Below are 19623 nucleotides of genomic sequence, written 5' to 3'. Positions count from 1 at the left end.
ATAGCGCAGCCAATGAGAAACGCTGCAGCTCAGCCAATGAGAAGCCATGCCACCCTGAACTGTCACTTTCCCCCAATGGACTTTCCTTTAGAACAGCCCCTCCTTCTCCCCCTTCTTCCCTATAAAAGCAGCTCCCCTTCCTTGTTGGTTGGATTTGCCTGTGGTTCACCACAGCATGCATATCCCAAATTGCAATTCTTTTGGCTATTCCCAAGTAAACTCGTTTCAAGGGTAAATTAACAGGTGAATTTGCCTTTTAAGTTGACACCCCGTTGCGACCTAGCTGCCCCCAGACACCCCACCGCGCCCCACGGTGGCGGCAGCGCCCTTCCTTCTGCCCCAGGCGCGACCGGGCTCCGGCTCGTCCAGGGCGCGGACAAGGGGATGGACCTGGAAACCCTCTTGCTGACGGCCAGGCCCTAGGTCGCTGCAAAGCCCGGCGCACCCACCGGCGTTGGTCTCGGCCCACCCCCGGAGCCCGGGGAGCGGGCCCGAGTCTAGGGGGCGCTGCAGCCCCTTCCCCGTCGCGAGCGCAGGGAAGACTAACCCACAGTTTCGCCCCAGCGGTCGGGGACCCGTCCCTGACCTCTGGCCCCGCCCACCTTGGAGAGGCCGGCTCGCGGGATTGGCGGCGTGGCGGGGGCGGGGCCGGAGGTGGGCGTGGCGGGGGCCGGGCCGGGAGGTGGGCTGAGGGGGAGGCCGGCGCGCGGGATTGGCGGCGTGGCGGGGGCGGGGCCGGAAGGCGGGCCGAGGGGGCGATCGCCGGCGGACAAAAGCCGGGCGGAGGAGAAGCGCTGCCCGCCGGCAGGTGCGGGTTCCTGGGCAGGCGGCGTGTGGAGCCGGGACGGCCTGTGCCCCACTGGGATTGTGGTGCGCGCCTGCGGGCTGGAGTGCGTGGGCGGCCGGGGCGGGTCCTCGCCGCGTGGCTCCCGCAGGTCCGTGGGCTGAGGGGGGCCGGGCGGAGGAGGCGGGGCGGGTGCGCAGGCCGCGGCGGGGCTCGCCGGTCGCGGGGAGGCCGCCGCCGCGGCGAGAAGCCGGGCTGCGCGGGCGGAGAGTGCCGGGCCGCTGCTGGGGCGGGGCGGGGACCGGGCCAGCCGGGTCGCGGGTCGGTGCACGACGGCCGCGGGGAGCTGTGCGGCCGGGACCCGCCGTCCCCCGAGGACCTCCCCGCCCGGAAGATCTCCCCCCTCCGGAGGACCTCTGCCCCCCGAAAGGCGCCTGAGGACCCGACCCCGCCCTCTGTCCATTGGGCGCGCCCAGCGCCGTCCCTGGAACCGGACAGACTGGGCGTCCCACGGACACAGCGTGCTCACGTCAGGTCTCTGCTCTGCTCCGCCGTTTTAGGAGAGAAACCGCGCTCGGCCGAGGCCGCGGGAGTGAGGGGTCGGGCGATTGCGAGCTGTGGAGGTGAGTGAGCGCGGCCCCCCTCCCGCGCTGTCTTCCATCCCAGGCGTCCCGGGGGTCCTGGAGGTTCTGGAGGTCCCGGGGGTCTGGAGGGAGGCGGAGGCGCCACGAGGGAGCCGGGCGGGGGTGTTCCCAACAGTCAGGTGCAGGCGCTTCCTTGTTTGTCAGTCCAGCGTCTTCTCCGCAAGAGACTAATTTTTGCCCAGAAATGATTGTAGTTTATGAACTCAGCTGAAAAAAAATGTGGCTAAAATATGGGGTTCACGAAAATCAAATTAAACAGGGTGAGCATCTCTTTTTTCTTAAACTGCTCTATGAGTCCAGGTTTAGTTTCTGGAACTGCACAGGTGTGTCAGGAAATTGAAATGCAGCTGCTTTCGCACCAAATGAACCGGCCTGTTGGAAAAGTCCTTCCTTCCGAAGTCAGGGTTTGGGTAGACAGAAAATCTGAGGTAGAGGGCAGAGAAGAGACTCCAGTGGGGCTTAGAGCCCACCCCATGGAATTCAAATCTAGAAGAAATAAAATATCCTGCATCGCAGTAAGCCAGGGTTTACAATAAAACTTTACTTTCTTAGAATTTTAATGGATAAGTAATGTGAGGAAAATCTGAAATTTTTCAGTTATGCATTATGAGATATAGAAAGATTACTACAGAAAATGATTGCTTCAACTGAGAAGAAACTAATTAACTAAAAAGTCGTGTCACTCAGCATTGAAATTTCAAGTGTGGTGCATGACCTATTAACTGTAGTCGCCATCAAGGAAAAATAGCCAAGTCATGACTCTTGCATAATACTGTGTAGGAATATGGCCTGGGAAATGTGCTATCAAGACCAAGATAAGTTTGCTGCCTCTTGTTTTGTTTTGTTTTGTTTTAACTACAAAGATAGATGTGGCAGTGGGGTCAGCATGACTGAATCACATACTTTAAGCTGTACTGTAAATTACACTCGAAATTACAGACGGGTAGTAATTGACTCATCCACACCAGTTTGCTCACTTCTTTTATTCACATTGAGTTCCAGATGGTTCCCCAATCATGGTCTAGCGTGCCTCCTAAACACCAATAAGCAGGATTCTAGAATTGCAATTTGGGAAGTGAAGATGGGTCTGGGGTTAGGAGTAGATCCTGGCTTGTCACAAGGAACTGAGGCTTACAGGCATGCCTTTTTTTATTTAAAGGCCAAATTACTTTAGCTCAGCTTTTCAAGAGATACTGTTTACAGGCCTCTTACCTAATAATCTTTAAGTCAGTTCTTCTGACTTTTCCAGTCCTCAGCTCTAACTTAAGGGAATAAAGGCAATTTGCAGTTATGTTGCTGGAAAAAAAAAGTTTACATTAGAGCACTTGTAAGGGAACAGCTACCTTCAGCAATCTTAGGGACCTCCTCTGTCTCTCGGGAGACACGAGTGGGACATGGTCTTCCTTCAAGCCTCAGAGTTTTGCTTCTTCCGAAGGGTGCACCTTGCCCTTTCTAGGAATCAGATCAATTTGTATTTGCTACCCCAAGCCCCCAGGAAGATGTCTTTTCCTGAAACAATTCTGTTTCCCCATCCCACTCATTGGCAGCTTATGTTTGCCCATGAGCAGCCGGAAGAACCGTCCAGGAGTTGGGACACTGAGGAACAGGACAGGGACATGCTTGTGTTCTTGTATAGACAGACTTCTCTAACTGAGAAATCAGTTTTGTATTTAGTGTGACATCCCCAGGATCCTCTGTTGTCTCTAGGAAAACATAGGTCCTCCAGGAATTCGTCATCTTTCACTTTTATTTTATTTTTTTTGTGAGGAAGATCAGCCCTGTGCTAAAATCTGCTAGTCCTCCTCTTTTTTTTTTTTTGCTGAGGAAGACTGGCCCTGGGCTAACATCCATGCCCATCTTCCTCCACTTTATATGGGACGCTGCCACAGCATGGCTTGCCAAGCCGTGCGTCGGTGCGCGCCCGGGATCCAAACCAGCAAACCCTGGGCCACCGCAGCAGAGCGCGCACGCTTAACCGCTTGCGCCACCGGGCCGGCCCCCGTCTTTCACTTTTAAACTTAAAGTTTCCCTAAACATGGGTCACAAGAACTTGTCGAATCTTCTCAAGGGTAGTTATTTTAACCAAAACACCCTCTTAGAAGAGGAAAATGAGGAATTGGCTAGAAGTTTTCAAATAAACATGATATTGTGGAAATAATCTCATAAGACAAACCAGCAGTCAAGAATAATGATTCATCATTAAGGGCATGTTACAGGGTCAGGCTCCCTCACACTCTCGCCAGGTGGCCTTGGGAAAGCAATTTTTTTCTTATCCAAGTAAAATGGAAAAATAATTTCCATCTTATGGGGTTGTTGTGAGGGCTGATTCAGAAACCACATGTGAAGCTTGTAACACATGCTCTATACAGAGAACGTGCCCAGTCCTAACAGTAAATGTAATGGTTAGTATTAGCCTTTTTAGTTAGTATTAGCAGCCAAATTGCTTGTATTTTGTTTTTACACTATAATGAAATAAATGACAAGACATATGTCTTATCTTTTTTTTTTTAAAGCTTTGTTGAAGTCAAAATGTCTCAAAAAATCCATGGCGGTTCTGTAGTAGAGATGCAAGGAGATGAAATGACACGAATCATTTGGGAGTTGATTAAAGAAAAACTCATTTTTCCGTATGTGGATTTGGACCTGCACAGGTAAATGAATTACTCTTCCAAGTGGCAAACTCAAAAAGCGTAATCTAAGTGATTTCAGGGTATGACTAGCTTTTTACATAGATAGAGTTGTATCTTGCGAATAAAGCTTTTGGGGAGGGATGCCTAAATGTATGTAAATGAATCTTCTATTTTAATTCTAACATATTGCTAGAAAAGCTGGACTTTTCATTCTTCATAAGAGAAGAACTTTGATGCGAACAAAGTGCTCCTCGGGTCTTTCCAAGCCTGTACTTCCGGTGAGGGTTTTATGGGTGATAAGTCAGCGGCGAGAGAAGCGCGAGGTGCTATTTGTGGGAGGGAAAGTAGCAGAGGTCCTTCCTCCACCAACACAGTTTTGTCCTCTGAGCTCTGTTTTCTGTGGTCTGCTTCACTAGTCAGTGGACTTTTCCCTTTTCCTTCCTGCCCTCTGCCCGCTTCCTGAATTGTTAGCACAGAGAGAACACTTGAAGTTATTTAATCCAATGCCACCTTTTAGAAGTTCCTTTAAACCATCTTGTCCCAAAGAGTTGAGCCTTTGTTTGCCCTGTGTTTAAGTGTTTGGAGACAGACATGAAAGTCTCTACAGAAGTCTCTCATTTTTTCCCTGTGATTTTCATAAACTCGCTTGTGCTCTTTGTGCATTTGAACTAGGTAGAGAGAGAATTTTTACAAGGGTGAAGTGGCAGAAAGCCGGCTTGGTAAGATGGTGAACAACACATTCCAGCCAAACTGTTGGCAACTGTAAGTGTGTTTGCCTTGACCCAGAATTATTCATCAGACTATGTCCTGAGGACCTGTTGTTTGCTTGGGTGTAGACATTTAATTCACATGGTGTCATTAGGCACTGTTTTTAATTATTCTAAGCCTTAGCTATTGATAATGCCTATATTGCAACCATCAGAAGGAGCAAATATTGCAGAGGTCAACCAAACGTAGGATGAAGCATAAGAAACGTCATCCAAGGGGTTAAAGAAGCATTTCACAAGCACTCACCTGTTCAGAGCTTTACTGGGCAGTAGGTGAGTTTGCAGAGTTCTTGCTGGTACAGTAGCTACAAAGAAGCTTTGAGCCTCTTTAGCCTAGAGGCATCAGGAGTGTTAAAGGACAGTCATTATGCCTAGAAGGAAAAGAGTCCCTGGCTACAGACTAAAGAATTTTTTTTTTTCTTTTTGCTTGAGGAAGACTCGCCCTGAGCTAACATCTGTGCCAATCCTCTATTTTGTATGTGGTATGCCTCCACAGCATGGCTGATGAGTGAAGTAGGTCCGTGCCCAGATCCAAACCCCTGAACCCGGGCCACCGAGGTGGAGCGCATGGAACTTTAACCATTCGGCCATGGGGCTGGCCCCCAGACTAAAGAATTTTTGGAGGCTGAAACAAGTTTTAAGTTGTTCCAAAATTGCTGTTGTTATTACATGACTGGTTCTTTTTGAGGGGTTCTCTTTGTTTTGGTTTCTGGAGGCTAGACAGTGGTCCAGCCCACTTATTCATTTTTTTCTGTTAGAAATGTTAAGAAGAGAAGCAAAAAATCCACTAATTTGCTGGTAGTTTCTTCTGACGAAAAATGTTTCCCACAAATGTGAGAACTGCCACCCACACCCCGTGTTTGAGTTAGGAGTAGACATTTGTAGATATGCCGTGTTTCCTGTGCCAGAAGATAAGGGGGTCAGGGGCTCGTGTAGATTTACGGGAATTATTTAAGGTCAAAGCAGTTTTGAATTGTTTTTGTTTGGAAATACGTCAAGATTGCTATCCTTGCATTTGCATCTGAGTTGGGATATCTAAGGAAAAGAAAATACAAGAGCAAAAAGGTAAATCTAGAGGCTTAATGAGTCAGCATGTTTTGGAAGGTGAAAAACTTGTTTAAAGCCTTGGAGAGCAAATCGTTACATTACTGTTTTGTTTTTCCTGTTTTTGACAAAGTATTCTATGCTTTAGATAAAGCTTTACCGTCATTGTTTGTGCTCCGTGGACGACCTACATTCTCTCCAGCTCTGGGCAACCTGCAGTCTAGGTGTTGGCGTGCAGTGAGCTATCACTCTTGGTGTATAAAACCGTTACTGGATTTCATTGCTCATTCAATAAACTGCAGACTTGTTTCCAGAACAAAGAGACTTGCCCAAGAATTAGGGAAAGGTTCATCATATGACTAACTGGCGTTAACGAAGGAGTCGTTAGCATTTTTGGCACTGACTATCACATCCCACCACTTTAATGTCATAATACAAAAAGTCCTTTAAACCCTCTGACCCCTTCTTTTTAGAGCACAGTATTTACTAAGATGGTGCCTAGGGTTACATGTTTATGGTAACTACATGGAAGGAAGTCTGCAGAGGGTTACCCATGTGTTGTTACTGCCTCTATATGGTGGAGAGCAGGCGAAGGGGCCAGCACATGTTTCTTTCTAGACGGCTTCCCACGGGGTGTGGTGAGGCCCAGCAGGCCAGCCTTTCTCAGTGCTTTGTAACTGGCAGCTGTCTTCTGTGTGGGTGAACTAAGGCTAAAACTCGGCAGATTCAGGTGCAATTGCAGGGCAGGCTCTGCGGCACCGCGTGCGTGGAATGGTGTGTGCTGGGAGAAGGGCAGCACCCTCAGTCCCCATCGGTCTGTCCGGACATGATGCTCATGATTTTCCCTCCCAGCTATGATCTAGGCATAGAGAATCGGGATGCGACCAACGACCAGGTCACCAAGGATGCTGCGGAAGCCATAAAGAAGTACAACGTGGGTGTCAAGTGTGCTACCATCACCCCTGATGAGAAGAGGGTTGAGGAGTTCAAGCTGAAGCAAATGTGGAAATCGCCAAACGGCACCATCCGAAATATCCTGGGCGGCACTGTCTTCAGGGAGGCCATTATCTGCAAAAATATCCCCCGGCTTGTGAGCGGGTGGGTGAAACCCATTATCATAGGTCGTCACGCGTATGGAGACCAAGTAAGTCGTGTTGGCATGCTTTGATTTTTCTGCCTTTGGCTGCCTGCAGTTCTGACTTACATGTGTTTTATCTTTGGTGTCTACTCCCATTAAGCGAGGTACAAAATTGAGAAAAGCTTATATCTGTATGTTTACATACATTTAGATAGAAGTAAACAGATAAACTTGCAGAGAGGCACCCATCTCCACACAAATGATTTTTTTCAGACATATTTTTCCTTCCTTTATCTTTTTATTAGGTTAAACCATATGATATTGATGTTTTTGTGCAGATAATTTCCTATGGTTTAGCCAAATCAGTGGTTCTAACCCTAGCTGTACAGTAGGTTCCCTGTATGGGTTTCTGGTGTTTGTTTTGTTTTGTTTTGCTTTTTTAAAAAAATTGTGTCTTTGTTTTAATTCCGATGCCTGAGTCCCACGCTAGACCAGCTGAATCTGAATTCCACGGGGTTCAGGCGTTTTAAAGCTCCCAGGTGACGCTAACCTGCAGACTGGGCTGAGAACTACCAGAGATCATATTAAGTATGATCACTTCATGCATAAAAGGAAAAACCAATTCACTAGTTGAAAGCAGTCTCTTTAAAACATTCCTTTCCTACTTGGAAAACAAAGTATAGTTTCTATACCTCTGTGCAAGTAGGCTCATTGCCAAATTAAACAGAAAATTGCCAACTAAACAAAATCAAAATTCTGACTTTCATAGAAAGCAGCTTATGTCTTAAAAGAGCCTTAAACAAGAGTCCCTAATGCTGGACTCCAGAGGCTTGGATGAGGCCATCCTTAAAAACACTGTGGCCAGGGCAGAGCACTCTGTTCCTGGGGACAGGGTCACCCGTCGGTCCTTGAGGGCTAGTTTACTTTGTTCCGCCCTGCCACTCAAACTGTCCTGCATCCTGGGCGGTCCCTTCCCAGCTGCCCCCTAGAGGCCAGGAAAGGCCCAGGGTGCTGCAATCCCACTAATCCTGGGAACACTGCTCTAAGTTCTTACGAGTTCAGTGATGTCTTTTTTGTCCTTGTTCCTTTTTTGTTGTTTCGGCATCAGTCACTTGAAGAATGGTCATTCCGTTTATTAAAGCCCAGGTTGAAAATTCCAACCCTCAGGTTGATTCCCTGATCCTTAAATGTGCATCAGCCTAGACAAAGCACTTTTGGAGTTTGAGTGCCTTGGTGTCCTGCTTTTGAGAAGTGGGAATAAATTACCGTGCATAGTGAAGAGCTTTCTATGTCAGCAGTCCTCTGCATAGACTAGGTATTCAACAGAATAGACATTTGTCATTGTCTGACAGGTCTTCCCTGCTGTCGTTAATGTTACTGTACATGGACGTGAGCAGGTGGCTATGGCTGCATCTCTGGCACCTGCCGCTGAAATCTCCTCAGTTGCTGACGGAGGTCCAGGGCAGGCTGGGCATATCCTCCCCGTGGAGGAGCTCACACCCATGAGAGAGGTGGCTGTCCTCGGACGGCCATTTCCTCGGGGTCATCAACCTGCCCAGCCTATTCCAGAATGATTGCTTCATGTGGACAAGTCCTGGGCCTGGCATTAGAGTGACGATCATCAGGAAGAGACTGAGCCCTGAAGGTCTAAGGACCAGACCCCAAGTCTTTGCCCCTAGATGTGTTATTTGCACTACATCACAGTCCCTTCCTTGTAAGGTTGATGTAAGAATCAAATGAGATGATGAGATGATACAGCGTCTGTCACAGAGTGAGGACAAGGCATTAGCTCCCCCATCACCATCTCCAGTGCTACAGCAAGTCTGTCATCACCCACAGGAAGACACCCAGCCTCCAGGTCACCACCATTTCTCTTCCTCTGTCGTCCTGCTGTGTGTTTTATCTGCATCCCTTTAACATCTGAAAGCTCTTGCGTTCTTCTCACTTTTGTGTGTTGTAAGCTCCCTAAGGGAAGAGACTTTGTTGTTCTCCTCTCCATGTCAGTGGTCCGAAAACTCCCTATAGGGGAGGCACCCGGTAAATACTGATTTATAATGTGCACCACCACTCACCAGCTTGGGGACGCTGGACCTCTCATGCCCATCTCTACAACAAAGGAAGGTTGAGCCCTACGGACCTATTTGTCTGGGTGTCTTCCAGCTCTATAGTCTATTTTTTTCCCTTCTTTGTAAATCTTGTTAGGACGGTTTTTTCTTTATACCTTTTCCCCCCTACACAGTACAGAGCAACAGATTTTGTTGTTCCTGGGCCTGGAAAAGTGGAGATAACCTACACGTCAAGTGATGGATCCCAGAAGAGGACCTACCTGGTGCATAACTTTGAAGGTGTGTGTAAGTCCATCGCGAGCTACATCTTTTATGTTTACAGATCATTTAAACAGCATTATTACTGGTTTTTTAAAGTTAGTTGTGTGGCTGCCTAGAAGTACAGCCTGAATCCACAACATTTCCAGGGGACTCAAAGTCTAACATAAAAAACTGGCTTCCATGCCTTCCGTGGCATGGATAAAGGACAAAACGGGTCAGCCACTTGATTGGAAGTGCATATAGGCAAAGACAAGTAGATAATTATGCAATTCTCTTAAAACGCGGGGGGAAGGTTGGCAGGAATCGGTTGGTTACGAATCTATAAATTAAACATTAATAGCCCCAAATCACCTGTCAGGTAATCCTGCCCTTTGCTCTGCTAGGGTTTGTATCTGAAAATGGTTGTGTCATATATTTTCTGAAATTTTCTTCTTGCCCTTCTGAGTATTTGTTCTGTGAAAGTGAAATGTTTGTTTTTGCCTTTTCTTTCCCACCATCCTATTGCTTCGAAGGTCCATTATGGCAAATTGCACCCAAAAGTTGTTGAAAGAACCAAGGACCCTCTTTCTCCCTGTTAAAGTAGTCACAAGTACTCACACAAACCAAAACTCAAAACACCCAGATTTTGTTTTCCTTGCCTCCTCTAAATAAAAGGACCCGGGTGCCGCTGGTTTCAGCCCCTTTCCCATTCTGAGGCCAGTCAGTCTGGAATGCTGTCTTCAGTAATAAGAGTCCAGCTGATAAGAGTTATGATTACACGTGGCATACTGACTTCCACCAGTGACAGTGTGAGCGTTCAGTACCTTCCAGGGAATTACAAGGGTTTTCGTTCAACATTTGAAGTGCAAATTCTTTTCCACAGCTGAGGACTGAGTGCACATGTAGAGTTTAAAATACATGTTTGAAATTTAAAAAGTATGAAAAGACAGTTTAAAAATCATCTACCGTTTCTTGAATATATTTCTAGTTTATATCAGAAGTTTTTGGTATTTCAGTATCCTCAGGATCCTGAAGACCATGTTTTTCTCATTTCTGTTGCTCTTTCAAAACAAATTAGAATGTCCCATCTAGACCTGACCTTCCTCCATTTACGTGCCCCAGGGACTCCTGGGACATTCAAGCTGGAGCCTGGGCTCAGCCTGGGATCTGGGGATTGGGTGTTGGTGGTGGATTTGGACAGCTACAAAGTAACCATTCACCGCCTCGCCTCCTCTTCTTTCCTCGTGTCCCACAGAGGGTGGTGGTGTGGCATTGGGGATGTACAACCAAGACAAGTCAATCGAAGATTTTGCACACAGTTCTTTCCAGATGGCTCTGTCTAAGAGTTGGCCTTTGTATCTGAGCACCAAAAACACTATTCTGAAGAAATATGATGGACGTTTCAAAGACATCTTTCAGGAGATATATGACAAGTAACTACACTTCTTTTTTTCCATCTTCTTTTTTCTCAAGTAAGCTGGCATTTATAGTATAGAATTTGCATCCTTATCCCTTTGATTTGGGAACAAATTGAGTGAAAAGGGCAAAACTGAGATTTAAGAGGAGGAAACAAAACCAGTCCTGAGTTGCTTTAGAAGGTAAATGTGTTCTCAAATAACGGTCCCATGTTTACTTTTTCCAGAGCCAGAATTGTTTAATGTTTGAATAAAGGTACTCCGTTAGTGACAGAAAGTTCTCATTTTTTAAGTATATGAGTTTCTGAGTTGGGCCCATTTCCATTCTTTCTGAAGCCGATTGAGCTGTATTTAAAACTGCTTTCCTGGGGTCGTTTGAACTTAAGTCTACATTTATAACAGCTTTTCGGGCTCCACAACGCGTGAGCTTGTGTTAAATTTTAAGATGTATAACTCCCTTTTAGGGGCGAGTGTTCAGATGTCTTTCGTGGGCGTTTTAGTTCTTCCTCCCACTACCCGCTGCGCCAGTCCTGGGCCTGCCCTGTCTCCGGGAGGCGTCAAGCAGTGAAGTAGGCTTTTCCCGCTTACTGCATTCTGAAAGGGGCTGAATCTGCAGGGTGTGGTCAGCAGCGCACAGAAAACTGAACGTGGAAAGTAAAGGGTGCTTGGGACTCTCTGCCGTCTCAGTTAATTCCCACGTCTCACAGGTGGGGAGATTGGGGTTTCACAGCTGGAAAATGGTTGGGCGGGGTTTGAGCCAGTGCTGTCAGGTTCCCAAGTCTATGCTGCTTCTGCTGAAAACTGCTGCTCCCAGCCCACCCCACCCCTGCAGAGCGGATGGGGTCCCACAAAACCGGGTTCTCTTTTATTGTTCTCTTTTTCTCTCATTTCTAGGCAGTACAGATCCCAGTTTGAAGCCCAGAAGATCTGGTACGAGCATAGGCTCATTGATGACATGGTGGCCCAAGCTTTGAAGTCAGAGGGCGGCTTCATCTGGGCCTGTAAAAACTACGACGGCGACGTGCAGTCGGACTCCGTGGCCCAAGGTGAGGAGCTGGAGGACCCAGGGAGGGGAGCGTGGCCCCAGTCCTCCCGCATGGGAAGGGGGTGGTGTCGTCCTCTGTGTGTAAAATCACGAAGTGTTAGCACTGCACAGCATCCAGCTGACAGATGAGGAAATTGAGCTTAGACAAGGGAAGCAACTTCTCTCAAGTCACAAAGGAAGTAACTCAGTGGTGGAGACTCTGGACTCCAGCCTTAGATGTCGACACAGTTTCTCTCTCAGCCTTTTTCTCCACCTGGAGTTGCAGTGCCTCCAACAGACAGCCCACCGGCCTGACCTGAAAGTCCCTCGCTTCCCTGCCCTGTCTTCCCTCTAGTGAGAATGTGAAAGGCCAGGGCACTCGATTGGCAGGAGGGGCGAGTCAAGGGGCTGGGCCATCTGATCTCCAAGGGGCTCCTCCACAGCCTGCTCGTCTGGCAGCAGGTGCTAATGTTGCCTTTCTGCCGGCCCTGTCGCTCTTCTGGGACTGTGTACAGCACATGTGTTTACTGCTGGCTTTAAACACACAGGATTGAGCAGAGGAGCCCAAGCCTGCTCACATAAACTGCAGGGACCAGGGCTTCCCTGTGGGAGGCTGGGCCAGTGCACAGATAGGCTCCTGTCACTGTCCCCTCAGCACCTAGTTGCCCTCCCGTCTGTACCCCCGACAGCTCTGTGAACTGGAGTCTCCCTTGGCGAATGTGCGTTAACTTTAATTGTGTTGCTTCTCTCAGCAAATACAACTTTTTCTTTCTCTTATGGACAGTTAAGCATCTCCTGTCAGTTGGAAAATCAGTAGACCAACTGGTTAAAGATGACATTTGTATCAGATAAGAGAGTTACACAGCTCTCTTCACCCTCGTCCACGTCTCTAAATCCTTGGTCGCTGGTGCCGAGTGCGGTGGGGGAGGGGCGTTGTCTTGTGATGACTCCACCGTGGGTCAGAGAAATGGTTCCTTGCAATCAGAGTTCTTGGAAGGGCACCCAAATCATTTCAGTGTTTCTAAACGTCCTCGTGGCAACAAGAATAGAGTACTGGAGGGCTATTTCCAATGTAAATGTCAAGTTATGGGGGTTCAAAGGGCTTTGAAATAGGAGTTCTGAAGTACAGCATCCAATAGTGTGCAGGTAAGATACCTGGGACCAGGCTGCATGTCTCGGCAGAGCCTGTAGATGGAGGCGAGCTCGAGGAACTAAACAGATTGAGGGAGGCAGACCTGTCCTTACATCCATTCTTTTCTAGAGGCGTGAATAACTCTGTGCTCACACCCAGCATTCATTATGCCCTCAGTTTTGACAGTGGTACCAACTAGTGTCTCCTGATGTTAACAGAGACAGACTTGCTGTGGGTGTGGTCCTGGACAGGCAGATCTGAAAGGCAGGAGAATTATTGATGACCCCATGGGCTCCTGTTTATTTTGTTAACCAAAACCTGTCTCGATGAGGTTGCTGGCTCTCATCTCTGAGAGACCTGGTGCTGTCTGTGCAGTTGAACCGAGTACTTCATGCTCTGCCCTTACAGGTTATGGCTCTCTGGGCATGATGACCAGCGTGCTGATTTGTCCAGATGGCAAGACAGTAGAGGCAGAGGCTGCCCATGGCACCGTAACGCGTCACTACCGCATGTACCAGAAGGGACAGGAGACGTCCACCAATCCCATCGGTAAGACGACGTTTATGCGACATTGGTTTCGGACTAGAGTGGAGATCTCTGAAGGACCCAAACATGCTCCCCTGGCTGCCCAACACTTTGGATGTAAAATCATCACCAGACAGCTGATTGGCTCTACTAATAAGAGCTGTTTTAATATCTTCTTGAAATATACCCAATGTATGCTTTTCCGTTTTGTGGGAGAATATACATTACAGGGAAGAATGTCAACAAGCATGCTCCTTTTCCTCTGGTGCCGTGAAATGTCGCATGTGGCTAAGATGCTAACAGCCACGTGGATAGATGCTTCTAGCCAGGTGTCAAAGACAGCACTTCAAAGAGAGACTGTGGCCTGGAAAGAGGAGAGGAGACCAATACAGACACGAGATAGAAGAGGGTGTGACCTTTGCCAATTAGTAGATGCCTGAAGCTTCAGATACTCCTACCACACCACAAAAACGGGCTTTCTTAAAGCTTTGACAAAGCCCAAAATATTTCCTCTACAAAAATGCAGGGTTTTTTTAAGTTTCTATTTGGTAAAACATTTGCAACTCTCCTAAAGCTCGTAGCCCACATGGATAGCATCTAATGAGGTCATTCACCTAAACAAAACAAAGATGCCGTGTTTCTGGGAGTCCCTCCAACTGGTATGATTAAGTGTGGTTTTTTTTCTCTCTTAGCTTCCATTTTTGCCTGGACCAGAGGGTTAGCCCACAGAGCCAAGCTTGATAACAATAAGGAGCTTGGCTTCTTTGCAAAGGCTTTGGAAGAAGTCTGCGTTGAGACCATCGAGGCTGGCTTCATGACCAAGGATTTGGCTGCCTGTATTAAAGGTTTACCCAAGTGAGTATGAGAGGCCCTGAGCTCTGCAGTCAGATCACCACTGGTCCCCTGGGCTCAGAACATCAGTGCTCTTGGAACTACATGTGCTCTTCGCCATCTGGCCCGGAGTCCGCAGACACTGTAAATTGTCAGGTACTAAACCTTCCAGGCTTTTGGAACATACAGCCTTTCCAAAACTAGGCAGCTACTGAGCTGTGCCAGTGTGGCGGGAGAGCAGTCACATCTGCATCAGATGACACGGGAGCTCACAGCGTGGCGCCCTCCCATCAGTCTGTGCAGAACCAGCTTCAGCCTGGGCTGCGTCCACGTGCAAGCTGTAATGTGCGGACCTTTGATCTGTTGACAGTCATTGGTGACAAGAAGGTTATAGATGGAAATAGGGTCCCTGAGGCTACTTTATTCCACCTCTTTATTTTCTTCACTTTACGGAGGCAGCACAAGTGTTAGATGTGAGTTGATCATCGCCCACCCTTGGGTAGCTGTACCCAGCTCAGACGTTCGAGGGCCCGTGTATTGCCCAGGATTATTCTAAGAATGTAGCCAAATCCCAGCTGGATTAGCTGCTAGTCAGAGACTCCTCCCTTAGAGTCAGTGCTGGTTCCTCTGACTCCCCTCAGGAAAAACTCCATCCACTGCCCGTCCCCCGTCTCACTCTGTGCCCCGAGAGCTCTGTCGGGGTCGTGCACCCGGTCGTGGGGTAGACTCAGTCACCATGCCTTTCTTATCTTAAATTTCCAGCAAGAACACCATGTTGGACCTGTTCTTACCAGTGTGTCACCTTTGTGGCCGGTTGGAACAGGCACCTGACAGCAGGATTGTTAGCCAGTCCTCGTCTTTTGTTTGTTAAGTAAGACACTGACTGATGTAAGAGCATTAAAACATTTTTTAAGGACAGGTCACAGTTTGGGGGATGTGGGTAGAAGCTTGGCTGTGCCCCGAAGAGGTTTTGTTGTTTTAAGGGGAATAAGAAGCGGGGTGGTTTCTGCTCTTGGGCATTGGTCTGAACTGCAGCTCCATGAGTATCACCCGCAAAGCCACGTGGCACGGAGCCTGCTGTGCATGTGCGTATGGCTGGGCCACCTCCACAGGCTGCCCGGAGCCTGGGTCCACCCCTTGAACCTTGAGCAGAGTCATCAGCCATAAATTCGTAGCTTGTTAACGTTAATCGGTTTTCTTCTAGAAATAAATAGAACGCTGGGAAGTAGTGTTTCTAGGACTTTTCCTCTTCCTGCCAGCAGATCAGAGACAAACTAAATTGCCTTCTTTTCTTTTCCCTGTTAGCGTGCAACGTTCTGACTACTTGAATACGTTTGACTTCATGGACAAACTCGGAGAAAACCTGAAGATAAAACTAGCTCAGGCCAAACTTTGAGGTCATTCCTCAGCTTGAGTGGATAAGTGTTTGTGGTAGCTAGGTCCACTGGTTTACATTTTTCTGTGTAACACTCAAAGGTAAAGGCAAAATCAATTTTGTAATTTGTTTAGAAGCCAGAGTTTATCTTTTCTATAAGTTCACAGCATTTTTCTTATATACAGTTGTGCCATCTTCATGAACAAGGCAGGGGACTTTTTTAAATTTTATTTTATTTTCTACTAGTAGCCTAGGAATTACTTGCGTAATCATCCATACTCACTGTCACTTTTTCTCATGTTCGATATAAATGACCAAAATGAAGAGTCCTTGAAAGGGTAAACCGTAGCCAGTGTTGTTCCCTAAAATACGTGTAAGGTAGGAAGCGCTCCCTTCCTCACTCACCGTGCCCAGGTGCTGGGGGGTCCTGGTGCAACAGGGGCCCCGTGGTGAGGTCAAGCTGCCACTGGAACTTGTGCGTGATTTGGAACGCAGAGCGCGGGTGGACCCAGACGTGTGGAAGATGCAGCGGTCGTTTTGTAGAGAGCTCTTGTGGAATGGTTCCAAGATGCTAAATACTTTTGAGGCCGTTGGAGGGTTTGGAACCCAGAATAAATACTCCCCGGGGGTCTGTCCCCCGCATCAGTCACCTCGTCCTGGCCTCGTGTGCTCTGAGCATCATGCTACCCTGAGCAGCACGTCTCATCCAAGTGCAATAATACGAGTGGCACCTTTTTTGGACTTCTGCTGGCCTGTTTTCTCTCCTTGATGGAAATGTGATTTTTCAGAAGTTGATTGTAAACACTATTCTCGTCCTGTTCTCTACCTAAACTATCGGTTTTAATTAAAATCAAGTGTTGATGCCCTGTCTGCTGAGTTATTACTCATCCTGTGTGCTTCAGATGCTGGCACCATGTGAGGTCTTAGCCTTGCGAATTTGACTTTAAAAAAAGTCTCTGCACTTGGGGCCAGCCCTATGGCCGAGTGGTTAAAGTTCCGTGCACCCTGCTTTGGTGGGTTCGTGGGTTCAGATCCTGGGTGCAGACCTACACTATTTGTCAGCCATGCTGTGGCGGTGACCCACATACAAAATAGAGGAAGATTGGCACAGATGTTAGCTCAGGGTTGGTCAGGAGAAAACAAGTCTCTGCCTTCAAGGAGTTTACTGTGAGGAAATGGATAGGTAAACAGACAGTGAGATGTGGATCCTACAGGGAAAGAGAAAGAAGACAAAGATAGAACACGGGAACGTGGAATGTTAGGGAATTGTGGCGATGCACGTGTGAAGGAGTTGAGGTGTTATCGTGTAAGTTAACAGAGCCAACAAGACTTAAGAAGGGAGGGACATGTGGGGACTGGCCCTGTGGCCTAGTGGTTAAGTTCAGCACTCTCCGCTTTGGAGGCCCAGGTTCAGATCCCAGGTGAGGAACTGTGCCACTCATTGGCAGCCGTGCTGTGTGTGGCAGCGACCCACTTACAAAATAGAGGAAGACTGGCACAGATGTTAGCTCAGGGTGAATCTTACTCAGCAACAAAAATGGGGGAGGGGCATGATCATACTTGCATTTTAAAAATAGTGCTCTGGGCAGCTTAAATGAAGAATGGACAGTAGAGGGGGGAGTGGTGGGTGCAGCTGAGGAAGGAAGACCTGTTCCAAGGCTGCTGCCGTCCTCCCAGTGTGAAATGATGAGGCCCTGAGCTGGGGCAGCAGCACTGCGGGCAGAGAGAAGCGGGTGGACCTGAGAGGAGAATGCTGAATGGACGGGATTGGTGGTCCTGGAGATGCAGGGGGTGAGGGAAGGGAACAAGTCACAGGCTTCCCACGTTTCCACCTCCACCCTGGGACGGCTGTCCACATCCCAGCCTCGTCAGTGTATTGTGGGGAAGGGACTTGAGGCATGGGGAGGAGCTTAGATCAGGCTCACAACACAGCGGTGCCATCTGGCCTGGAACCCAGGACTCTAGCTGGGCTGGGCTCTTTCTGCTACTCTTGCACATGCTCAGGTTTGGACAGAAGAAGAATCACATGGACAAAAGGATGGCGTTGGACTGGGTGATCTTCAGTCGTCCCTCCAGCACTCACAATCACCCTGGGTGTTTTCAGACGAGTGTTCGTGGCAGCAAAGCCCTGTTCCAACATCTGTCAGATTCAGCATTTGGCCAAGAACCAGTTAAAGTTCTAAAATAATCAGCAAATGATCAGATCTGACCATTACCTCCAGAGGCTAATGGATTATTGTGTAACAGCATCAGAATTGGAATTGTTGACCTGGAAGATTGACGGCAGCAGGTCCAGAGACACAAGGGCTCCAGACGTCGAAATCCTCTCAATTGCAAGTACCATTTCTTGGTGGAATTTTTTACTAAAAATATTTAAAATTTAATCTTAGCAATTAGAATCACAGCTCCGCTGTATTCTTGCCTGATATATTGAATCCTTCTAAGACATTCCTGAAAAGTGATTTCCCATCCTCCATTTGAATATTTATATAATAAAAATTTCCCCAAATTAAGGGTCTTGTCTCCTTCTGTTAAGAAGATTAGAAACTAAAATTTAAAAAAATAAGGAAAACTTCAAATATGTATATAAATACTGATAAAAATTTTGTACTTTCATCACCTCTCTAATAGAGGTGTTGTTTCATAGTCCCCATTTTTAATATTAGGGATAATGTAGCTTCCAAATGCTAATTTCTCTGGAACAAGAAACTCGAACAACTCTGAATTTGGGTGGTATCTCAGACTCTGAAAGAGGTGAATTTTGCAGACATTGTAGCATTGTTTATAACTTTTGATTTTGACATTATTGCAAATTTACAGAACAATTGTCAGGATAGCATGAAGAAATCCCATAATCCTTTACGAATTTTTTACTTTTGCACCATTTCTCTTTCTTCCTCTCTCCATACACACACACTTTTTTTTTTCCTGAACCATTTCAGAGTAATTTGAAGACATTGTGCCTCTTGAACCCTAAATAATCCAGTGCGTATTTCCTAAGAAGAACAAGGATATTCTCATATATAACCACAATGCGACTATCAAAATCAGAAAATTTAACATTTAACATACAATATGGTCCCTATTCAAATTTCAACCTCTGCTCCAATAATCTTCACAGCTTCCACTCCGGGATCTAATCCTGGATCATACGTTGCATTTAGTTGTCATATCTCGTCTCCTTTTGTCTGAAATAGTTCATAAGCTTTTCTTGTCTTTCTAGACCTTGACATTTTTTAAGAGTACAGGCTAATTATTTTGTAGAAAGTCCCTCAATTGGAGCTTGTCTGATGTCTCCTTGCAATTAGACTCAAGTTATGCATTTTTGGCGGAAACACCATTGAAGTGATGAGTACCCTTCTCAGTGTATGACAGTGAGGAAAGGGGGAGGACGTAGGGTATTGGTTGTCCCAATATTGGTGAAGTTTGCTTTGCTCATTTGGTAAGGTGGTAGCTGCCTGGCTTCTCCACTGTGAAGTTAGTTTTCCCCTTTGTAAACATAAGTAATACGTAGGGAAATGCTATGTAATTATACTGTTCGTCATCAAACTTCACCCATAGTTTTAGCATCCATTGGTGATTTTATAACTCCATCATACCTTCTATACTTATTATATATATTATAAATATATTACATATTTCTACTATAGTGAACGACTTTCCCCTCCCATTTATTTATTCATTCACTCATTTGTGTCAGTACGGACTTGTGGATTCTCATTTTATTCAGTGGGTTATCATTCAACACTATCATTATGTATTTTGATGCTCAAGTTGCCTCAGAGTTTGCCAGTGGGATCTATCAAGCCATGTCCTGCAGCATTAGAAAGTGAGTATTTTGCAAGCAGTTAACCTGGGTAAAGAAAGATACTGTCCTGTATAGGAGGCCACCCAGTCTTAAGACACCTTTACTAAGTGAGGCTTCAGGGGCCTTTAGGAGCAATCTCCCTTTTCTAGCAATAGAATGTGTTGGTCCTTGTCTTCCTTTCAAGATCTGGCCCTCCAAGGGCTCAGCAGAAAGTGTTGTTGGAAGACCACCATTTTCAAGATGGATCTCCAGAGGCTGGA

At 47.1% G+C, this 19623-nt stretch overlaps 1 protein-coding gene across 2 annotated transcripts; it reads left to right on the top strand.

Moving 5' to 3' along the window:
* The first annotated feature begins 789 nt into the window (after positions 1 to 789).
* IDH1 (isocitrate dehydrogenase (NADP(+)) 1) lies at positions 790 to 16423 on the top strand. 2 transcript variants are annotated; one of them, XM_058549723.1, is made up of 10 exons: positions 790 to 935; positions 1345 to 1407; positions 3942 to 4079; positions 6722 to 7013; positions 9187 to 9292; positions 10509 to 10686; positions 11563 to 11714; positions 13233 to 13373; positions 14042 to 14204; positions 15486 to 16423. In XM_058549723.1, the coding sequence occupies exons 3-10, from the start codon at positions 3958 to 3960 to the stop codon at positions 15574 to 15576; spliced, it is 1245 nt and encodes a 414-aa protein (XP_058405706.1). In that variant the 5' UTR covers positions 790 to 935; positions 1345 to 1407; positions 3942 to 3957; the 3' UTR covers positions 15577 to 16423. The 2 variants fall into 2 exon arrangements, with proteins under 2 accessions (XP_058405706.1, XP_058405707.1); XM_058549724.1 differs by having other exon boundaries at positions 793 to 870.
* Positions 16424 to 19623: the final 3200 nt, after the last annotated feature.

This window comes from Diceros bicornis, chromosome 10, assembly GCF_020826845.1.
Source record: "Diceros bicornis minor isolate mBicDic1 chromosome 10, mDicBic1.mat.cur, whole genome shotgun sequence".
Classification (NCBI taxonomy): domain Eukaryota; kingdom Metazoa; phylum Chordata; class Mammalia; order Perissodactyla; family Rhinocerotidae; genus Diceros; species Diceros bicornis.
Note: the sequence above shows the minus strand (reverse complement) of the source record. Positions and strands in the feature narration are given on the sequence as shown.

Coding starts and splice junctions, on each gene's coding strand:
- IDH1 (XM_058549723.1), top strand. CDS start 3,958: ATGTCTCAAAAAATCCATGGCGGTTCTGTAGTAGAGATGCAAGGAGAT. Junction 7,014..9,186: donor GTCACGCGTATGGAGACCAA/GTAAGTCGTGTT, acceptor CCCCCTACACAG/TACAGAGCAACAGATTTTGT. Junction 13,374..14,041: donor GACGTCCACCAATCCCATCG/GTAAGACGACGT, acceptor TTTCTCTCTTAG/CTTCCATTTTTGCCTGGACC.